At 44.4% G+C, this 9933-nt stretch overlaps 1 protein-coding gene across 12 annotated transcripts in view; it reads right to left on the bottom strand.

Moving 5' to 3' along the window:
• Positions 1-1616: 1616 nt before the first annotated feature.
• LOC106576236 (myotubularin-related protein 5) overlaps positions 1617-9933 on the bottom strand; it is a 73606-nt gene continuing 65289 nt past the window's right edge. For all 12 annotated transcript variants that reach the window (XM_014153285.2, XM_014153291.2, XM_014153288.2 and 9 more), the window contains 8 exons: positions 6308-6434; positions 5959-6089; positions 5468-5710; positions 5252-5359; positions 4815-5020; positions 4630-4717; positions 4334-4465; positions 1617-4166 (listed from right to left, as the gene is read on the bottom strand). In XM_014153285.2, the coding sequence (XP_014008760.1) occupies positions 4068-4166; positions 4334-4465; positions 4630-4717; positions 4815-5020; positions 5252-5359; positions 5468-5710; positions 5959-6089; positions 6308-6434 (1134 nt within the window). In that variant the 3' untranslated portion in view covers positions 1617-4067. The remainder of the gene's footprint in view (positions 4167-4333; positions 4466-4629; positions 4718-4814; positions 5021-5251; positions 5360-5467; positions 5711-5958; positions 6090-6307; positions 6435-9933) is intronic.

Raw genomic sequence — 9933 nt, 5'->3', positions numbered from 1 at the left:
GGTGAATGCACCAATTTGTAAGTCGCTCTGGATAAGAGCGTCTGCTAAATGACTTAAATGTAAATGTTCCAACCTTGATGTAATGTCCTTAAAACAAGTCAAAATGAGGCTCAGTAGTGTGTGTGGCCTCCACGTGCCTTTATGACCTCCCTACAACACCTGGGCATGCTCCTGATGAGGTGGCGGATGGTCTCCTGAGGGATCTCCTCCATCCGCCAACTCCTGGACAGTCTGGTGCAACGTGGCATTGGTAGATGGAGCGAGACATGATGTCCCAGATATGCTCAATTGGATTAAGGTCTGGGGAACAGGCGGGCCAGTCCATAGCATCAATGCCTTCCTCATGCAGGAACTGCTGACACACTCCAGCCACATGAGGTCTAGCATTGTCTTGCATTAGGAGGAACCCAGGGCCAACCGCACCAGTATATGGTCTCACAAGGGGTCTGAGGATCTCATCTCGGTACCTAATGGCAGTCAGGCTACCTCTGGCGAGCACATGGAGGGCTGTGCGGCCCCCCAAAGAAATGCCACCCCACACCATGACTGACCCACTGCCAAACCGGTCATGCTGGAGGATGTTGCAGGCAGCAGAACGTTCTCCACGGCGTCTCCAGACTCTGTCACGTGCTCAGTGTGAACCTGCTTTCATCTGTGAAGAGCACAGGGCGCTAGTGGCGAATTTGCCTATCTTGGTGTTCTCTGGCAAATGTCAAACGTCCTGCACGGTGTTGGGCTGTAAGCACAACCCCCACCTGTGGACGTTGGGCCCTCATACCACCCTCATGGAGTCTGTTTCTGACCATTTGAGCAGACACATGCACATTTGTGGCCTGCTGGAGGTCATTTTGCAGGGCTCTGGCAGTGCTTCTCCTGCTCCTCCTTGCACAAAGGCGGAGGTAGCGGTCCTGCTGCTGGGTTGTTGGCCTCCTCCACGTCTCCTGATGTACTGGCCTGTCTCCTGGTAGCGCCTCCATGCTCTGGACACTATGCTGACAGACGCAGCAAACCTTGCCACAGCTCGCATTGATGTGCCATCCTGGATGAGCTGCACTACCTGAGCCACTTGTGTGGGTTGTAGACTCCGTCTCATGCTACCACTAGAGTGAAAGCACCGCCAGCATTCAAAAGTGACCAAAACATCAGCCAGGAAGCATAGGAACTGAGAAGTGGTCTGTGGTCTCCACCTGCAGAACCACTCCTTTATTGGGGGTGTCTTGCTTATTGCCTATAATTTCCACCTGTTGTCTATTCCATTTGCACAACAGCATGTGAAATGTATTGTCAATCAGTGTTGCTTCCTAAGTGGACAGTTTGATTTCACAGAAGTGTGATTGACTTGGAGTGACATTGTGTTGTTTAAGTGTTCCCTTTATTTTTTTGAGCAGTGTATAATTAATAGATCCGTCATCTATTTAACCACATCCACCTTCATACTGGTTCTGTGTCTAACATAGCCAGGTAAAACCAACCTCATTCCCTGGTTGGTGCTGTGTCTTTGAACTCATGTAGCTCTAAAATTGAGAGCTTCATAAATTAACAGATTTAACATTTGTTACTTGGTGATAATCTTGGACTAAATAAGGACTTGAGACAAAAAGGACAAACCAGTGAAGTTTAAACCCACAGTGTTTTTGTTTTAATTCTAAAAAATATTACATGATTGACAGACCCGGCTCAGAAGGAAATTTCTAATTAGAAAAAAAAAAGTAAAAATAAATAAGGTTATATTATACTGATCTGATTAATGTTGTGGATATAATCTACCCAAATCAGGAGATTAGTAGACTGCAGAAAACGGGATGAGCTGGCCTGTTGGGGTGGGTGTGTGACATTTTAAACACCCCACCTGTGCAGGTAAGCAACTTAATGAGGTTCCGTAAAACTAGGGAGGCTAGTTCTTGCTCACACAATTTCCACTCTTCTTAGGGATTGATATTGGGGAAGGACAATGTAAAAAAAAAAAAGACATTGAGGGTTTACTTACACAGCACATTTTCCAAAAAGTAGTAGAATTAGTCACAACACAGAAATAAACAAATGGCACATTGGATTCCTAATTTAAAATAAGTGGTGCTTGAGGAACTTTTCTTACCAAGGAGACAAAGTTAAATAAATTACTACCATAAACGTTACATACAAATCTGAGTAGTATATACAAAAGGAGTTAGACACAAATCTACAATTCAAATTTTATGTTCAACAAGACAGCAGTATAACCATATTTTACACGGCAATGTTTGTGTTAAACGAGGAGAGTGTCTGTTTTCGTAACTTGGGGGCTCAAAATGAGGGCTAACCGATACTGCTCTGTAGCATAAAAAAAACGAACAATTGACTTAAATCGCAATCTCACAAATTCCAGCTAAACATATTCTCTCTACAAGGCTCTAACAGACATTGACTCCTATGTACAGGCTTAAGAATAGAATGTAACAGCCTCTAGCTAAAAACACTGGTTTAGACAGAAGAGCAGCGGCGAGAAAGTTGGGACTCGCTGAAGTATTACTGTTCACATAGATGCAGTTGTTCAGAAGCCAAGCTGTGACTCACAGACCACCAAACAAAGGCTGAGTAGGTGCAGAGAGTGATATCTTATGCTCGGACACATGCTTTTGAGACTTACAATGCTATTAATTGACTGCGTAATTATAGTTGGATTTGATTTATTTTAAGTGCCTTGAACACCACTAACGCCCCCCTCTGGTTAAGAACTATATTACCTGAAAACAAAATTGGTTGTTTAGAGCACATTCCAATCCAACTGTCTAATACTTGTCACATGTTAAAATCCACTGGCACTTGTATAACTGAAATACCATTTGTCCAACATTAAACCTGACCATAGAAACAGAGGGGGAGGTGGGGGGTCATATCCAGATCCAGTCTCAGCACTGTGCCATGTAAACAGACTAGTCATCCATCCCATAATCCCCTCTGCTCTGCCCACAGGCCCCATCAATCACCTTTTGTTTTTACCATTTTGTGCATAAATTAATCTTCACAAAAATATATCCCTCCTGTTCCTTCAGCATCCCTTAACATTCAACTGTAATAGTGGTTTGTATTTGATAAGAAATATAGAGGAAGAACTTTAGCTTGAGAAGTACAGCCCATAGCTTCTTGTGTAAACACTAATATTGTTCTGCGGATTTAGAATCTCCCACTGCCATTCTCCTGGTTTGATCACGAGGGCTAATAACAGCATATCACCAACTTCTCTGGGTGTGATAACGAGGAGGCCTGATCTCTCTGACCCAAAAATGTAACAGATCAGCTGTAAAAAATAGAAATCCTTCATAAACCGTTGAGAGGGCTCCCTTGGTGGTGTGTCTGGGGAATAAGAGACATCTTAGAGGAGAGGATCTATGTGTCCAACTCCTCACGGGTAAGATTCAGCTACATCAGGCAGTGACGGGGAAACGGGAGGCTTCAACGTTAGCTAGCAGGTAACCATGATGACTGTTCTGCACGATTCTGTGTTCTGTTGTTAAAGGAAACACTCCAATTCACTTCCTGTTTTCATGGACAACAGGCTGGAGACAAGGCTGGATAATGTAGTTCACCATTACTTCCTCCCTGGAGTGTTGAGGTGTGTGGCGGAATAGGAGTTGTAGTCTCTAGGAGATGGGAGGGTCTACATCTGCATGCTGGAGGCCCCAGTTAGATTAGTGAGAAACTGTCCATCTTCAAGCTCACACAAACTACATCATGCTTTCTTTCTTTTAGCTCCATTTTGCATAGACATCCAGCGCAAAGAGTGGTTGTACTACCAAGGTGACAGGCTGCAGCCAGCAACACGGTGAGACAAAAGCGAGTGGTCATTCAGGGACTTCTTTCTTTCATTTTTATAACAAAAACACTGAAACGTGACATCAGTTCAACACTACTACCGACACTGAACGGCGCTCAACTGTGGAAAGGACTCTCCCCCATCTGTCTCAATCCCGCCTCCTTCTGGAGAGGAACTCCTGTGATTGGCCAGCAGAGATGTCCATCGGGTGCCTCAGCATTGCTCATTGGTTCCTGGTTGGATAGTTCCTGTTATGGTGGAGCCGCGCATCTCTCTAGGCATCAGAGAGGCAGCTCTGAATACTGTCCATCCACAGCTGTGCGTTGGGGCTGTCCTGCGCACAGAAGTTATACACTCTTTTGGTCGTCTTGAGCTGCCGTAGAAAGAGAACGAGAGAGGTTAAGACTGTTTGACCGTTTTTATGTTACCGCATATATTTCCTTTTTACATTTTAGTCATTTAGCAAACACACTTGCTGATCATAACATGTCACAATACACACTCATAAAAAACATCACCCTGAGGGCTCTGGTAACTCACATCGAAGAAGGCTTTCTCCTCTATGTTTTTGGGCGCTCCCATGGTGGGCGTGCCTGGAATGACAGACTCCACCTCCGCCAGCTCAATCACCCCCTTACACTCCTTGTCCTGCCTGGTCTCATAGTATCTCAGCTAGACAGAGAGAGATCATTATCGTCACCACCACAGTAACAATCACCCCCTTACACTCCTTGTCCTGCCTGGTCTCATAGTATCTAAGCTAGACAGAGAGAGATCATTATCACCACCACAGTAACAATCACCATCAGTATCATAGTCCACCTCCCTCCTCTTACCTGATGTTTGGTCTTGTCCAGCACAAACCAGCGGGGTTTCCATGGCTTCAGCAACGCGCCTTTCTTAAACAGGATGCCCTCAAAACTCCTGGGAGTCAAAGGTAGAAGAAACCCAGTCAGTCACTTTCGTAACACACCGAGGGGTAATGTGTTGCTGGGGCAGTGATAAGGGAGTGGGTACAGACCTGTTCTCACTCTCCGTGCTCTGGAACTGGCTGTATAGGGTGCTGGTGCTGGGGCGCCCGGCCACAGGGGTGGAGGTGGTGCTGATCTCACGGTCCATGGCCAGGTTAATGGAGGAGCCCACTCCACTCTCCGGAAGGTACACCCCCTGAGACCGCCGCTGGTGACTCAGGTTGGACGACATCAGCAAAGAGCTGTTGAACGACGGCTGAAAGAGCAAGAAACCGGAGGAAGAGCAAGAAAACACAGAGGAGGATATCCTCCGATTAGATGAGGGCTAATCTATTCAATGAAACAAATAGTTGCCACATTACAGGAAGTTATTTTCAAATAATCTTCAAAAAGTCTAAATAAGTGTCTAAGTTTGTCAGTCAGAAGGATGGCATCCTAATAGCCAGTGAAACCCTAGGTTAGCTTCTGGTTGTCCAGCGTTTCTCACCCTGTTCTCCAGCTTTGCCTCGACCCGTTGGTTGGCCTTGATCTTGTCCCAGGTGTCCTTCCATTTCTCCGGTGGCAGCCCCAACTCTGCTTCCAGACTCTGCAGGTCCTAGGACAGTCAGATTAATGTATAAGCATTTAAAACAACAAGTTAGGGTTATACAGGGACTACTGCAGTATACTGATGGTACGTAATGTGTAAGTAATCGCCACTAACCTGCAGCAGTTTGGTGATGGCGTCGGGTACCACTCTGCTGCGGCTGTCGTAGCAGGGCCAGACGATGTGTCGCTGTGACTTGGGGGTGGTGGTGTCTGGTTTGTCAGGTACCTCCTCAGCCAGCCTCTCCTGCCGGCCCCTCTGCACCAGCTCCCAGTCGTAAGATGGGCCCTCAGACAGCGTCTCCTCTATGTAGAAGTCCCACACCTTCAGGTTGGAGATGAAGCTGTACGGCCGCAGCACCTGGGGAAAAGATAGTAAATAGTAAACTAGTAAATGAACAAATGGAATTATTTTTGTTACCACAAAACGTGCATGTAATTAAAAGTTATAATTCTAACTACAAGATTGTCTAGTACATCTTAAGTCTAAGATCGTAAAACTAAACCTCCACTTGATTAGAAAATGGATAAAATCCACTTGAATTTTCAGTAAACTTTCCCACCAGGGGGCAGTCTAACGTAACCCAGTAGAGTTCTAGGCTCACTCACCTCCTCATCCTCTGGTGAGAACATGTAGTTGAAGAAGATAGGTGTTTTCTTGTTGAGCCGGTCGATGTAATCCCACACTGACTTACACACCTGCGGGTTCTTCCTCTCCCCCTTCTCCTCGTACAGAACCCCTTAACACAGACAGAAGGTTTATCAACTCAATCACTCAACTGGCATACAAGTTACACTTAAACACCCACAAGTGTACAGAAATATCCTACTTATAAGAATTCAGATTGTATCTATGGGGTCTGGAGTTTCTCCTAACCATGTAACCTAAATCTGGAGATAGGCCATCTGATAAGGGAAAAACTCGAGCCCTTATCTGTAGAACGGAGAAAAGGCTCACCGAGCTCGATGCGTTCGTAGTCCGAGTCGAGCAGGAAGGTTCTGAATCGGTTGGACACGTAGTGGTAGGCCAGGAACTTCAGGTAGTACTGACTGAACTCAAACTCCATGGGGAACTGCAGGTGGATCTGAGGAGGGGGGACAGGATTTAACACGTCAGTTGCTCTTCCTCTGTTTACTGCTCAACTTCCTGATCGTCAAACATTCACTGGCCTTTTCTCAATTGGATTTGCTCAACTCCTGTGTCCTATTTCACCTCCTTTAGAAAAAGTTCAAAGATAATCGAGGAGAAGGAAAACGAGCTTAGACTCTCCTCTCGCGTCACCAGGCGAATGTGATAAATGACGTGATAAAACAAAATGTAGCTAGTTGTGCAAGACATTTTATAGATAAAAGTAGAATATTGTTTTTAAATGTGTATATGCTTTTCTCCTACGAAAAAACAAAAGCTGATTCAAATGGGGTGTGGCAGATTTCAAAACTCTTCCGCGAAGAACTCCGATAGGATACATACAGTACATTTGGAAAGTATTCATACCCCTTAACTTTTTCCAGACGTTGTTACGTTACAGCCTTATTCTAAAATTGATTAAATTGTTTTCTCAATCTACCCACAATACCCCATAATGACGAAGTAAAAACTGTTTACACATTTTTGCAAATGTATTAACATTTTCGAACTGAAATACCACATTTACATAAGTATACTTAGTACTTCGTTGAAGCACCTTTGGCAGCGATTACAGCCTCGAGTATTCTTGGGTATGATGCTACAAGCTTGGCACACCTGTATTTGGGAAGTTTCTCCCATTCTTCTCTGCTGATCCTCTCAAGCTCTGTCAGGTTGGATGGGGAGCGTCGCTGCACATCTTTTTTCAGGTCTCTCCAGAGATGTTCGATCGGGCTCAAGTCTGGGCTCTGGCTGGGCAACTCAAGGACATTCAGAAACTTGTCCCGAAGCCACTCCTGCGTGTCTTGGCTGTGAGATTTGGGTTGTTGTCCTGTTGGAAGGTGAACCTTCGCCCCAGTCTGAAGTCCTGAGTGCTCTGGAGCAGGTTTCGTCAAAGATCTCTCTGCACTTTGCTCCGTTCATCTCTCCCTCGATCCTGACTAGTCTCCCAGTCCCTGCCGCTAAAAAACACCTGCCACCACCATGCTTCACCGTAGGGATAGTGCCAGGTTTCCTCCATAGAGTTCAATCTTGTTTCTCATGGTCTGAGAGTCTTTAGGTGCCTTTTGACAAACTCCAAGATGGCTGTCATGTGCCTTTTACTGAGGAGTGGCTTCCATCTGGCCACTCTACCATAAAGGCCTGCTTGGTGGAGTGCTGCAGAGATGGTTGTCCTTCTGGAAGATTCTCCCATCTGAGGAATTCTGGAGCTCTGTCAGTGTGACTATTGGGTTCTTGGTCACCTTCCTTCAATGCTGCAGACATTTTTTGGTACCCCAGATCTGTGCCTCGACACAATCCTGTCTCAGAACTCCACGGACAATTCTTTCGACCTCATGGCTTGGTTTTTGCTCTGACATGCACTGTTAACTGTGGGACCTCATATAGACAGGTGTGTGCCTTTCCAAATCATGTCCAATCAATTGAATTTACCACAGGTGGACTCCAATTAAGTAATATTTTTTACCCACCTTTTCTCCCAAAAGTTGATCTTGTCTCATCACTGCAACTGCCCAATAGGCTCAAGATAGGCGAAGGTGGAGTCATGCGTCCTCTGAAACCCGGCTAACCGCGCTCCTTAACAGCCACCAGTTTAACCCGGAAGCAAGCCGCACCAATGTGTGAGAGGAAACACCGTTCAACTGGCGACCAGAGTCAGTCTGTAGGCACCCGGCCCGCCACACGGAGTCGCTAGGGCGCGATGTGCCAAGTCCTATTGAACTCCTGGCAACGGCCAGTTGTGGCACAGACCTGGAATGAACCCGGATCTGTAGTAACGCATCTCTATTTAACTGCCTTAGACCGCTGCGCCACCTGGTAGGCCCAGGATCTGAATACTTATGTAAATAAGATCTGTTTTTTATTTTTTATAAATTTTCAAAAATGTCTAAAAACCTGTTTTCACTTTGTAATTTTAAGGTATTGTGTGTAGATTGATTAAATACTTTTTGAACAATTTTAGTCTTAACGTAACAAAATTTGAAGGGGTCTGAATACTTTCCGAATGCACTGTATGACTATCCTCGATGAAAGGTGGCTTTCGAGGGGAGGAAACTCTTCCATTTACCTACCCTTCAAAATTGACACGCTCCTGGACCACTCTACCACTTTGAACAGACTTTTACTCAAATGAGGAAGGGCCACAGAGAGTCAGCAGACTCTGCACTCTCTCAAACAAATGTTTGGATGAAGGGGAAAGGAGGAAGACATGTTAAAACTTTTAAATAATCTGTTCTAGCACATCCATATAACAGGATGGTCGGACATAGCGTACTCATCTGATTACATTCAGGAAATATTTGATCCAGGTTAATAGTTCTCTGCTGAGCTTTTTAACAGTTTACATGAAGAAGACTATTTAAAGACAGTCTATTGCAGAAAGAGACAAAGGATCCTGGTGAGATATGGGTCATTCCACCAATTAGGTGCCTTTTGAGTAGTGTGAAAAACGGAAGAAAAAAAACATTTCACCTAATTTTAACATTGTTATAAAGAGCACATGTTCAATTTAAAAAATAACCCCATCTCAAGAGGTTAACTAAAATTACTATAGTAATTCTTGAATTATCCATAAATCCCATTGTGACAGGGGGAATGGAAGGTTGTGTAAAACAGGGAGGGGCAACAATGCAAGCTTCACCAATAAGTTTAAACATTTGTAGCCCGTCTTTGTATGGGTAACAGGGTTGACGTGTTAGGCTCGACCCACTCAGTTACCAAACACCAGAAAATGGCCAAAGAGTAGAACCAGATCACCGGCTTTACCTCTATGATTTGACTATTAGATGGTTCTTTTGAATAAATAAATAGGAATAGTTTCCCCATATTAAAATGAGAGTTCACGTGACAGGGTTGACCTTAAAATGAGGAACGGGCTTTTTTCCCCCCTTAAAATTAAAATCACATGAAATAATTAATCATCTTCAGAAATGACGATCAAAGCAACAAGATAACTAGTGTTTTACAATGATGTTGTTGGGATTAAGTGGGTTAAAAATCTTCTTACAAGTTAGAGGACACACAAAATGTATTCATTTTTCCCCCATTCGGTCTATATTCAAGGGCACTTCATTTAATATAACAGGATTTTAAAATTCAATATTTGTGTACAATTTCTACATAAAATATCAAAAAGACACTCATTATGGGAACGACCCAGATACTGAGTGTACAAAATATTAGGAACACCTGCTCTTTCCATGACTGACCAGGTGAATCCAGGTGAAAGCTATGATCCCTTATTGGTGTCACCTGTTAAATTGAGGCTGTTCTGAGGGCAAAAGGGCGAGCAACTCAATATTAGGAAGGTGTTCCTAATGGTTTGTACACACAGTGTACGTCCCTGTATGTGTAATAACACTACTGACAGTAACAGGGGGTTAAATAGAGCACGCCATTGTGAAGCTGGGATCATAAATATAGACAGGACTATTGAAACCCTCTGCCAGAGATGCATC

The sequence above is a fragment of the Salmo salar genome, chromosome ssa17 (genome assembly GCF_905237065.1).
Source record: "Salmo salar chromosome ssa17, Ssal_v3.1, whole genome shotgun sequence".
Classification (NCBI taxonomy): Eukaryota; Metazoa; Chordata; class Actinopteri; order Salmoniformes; family Salmonidae; genus Salmo; species Salmo salar.
This window is presented reverse-complemented; position numbering and strand designations above follow the sequence as displayed.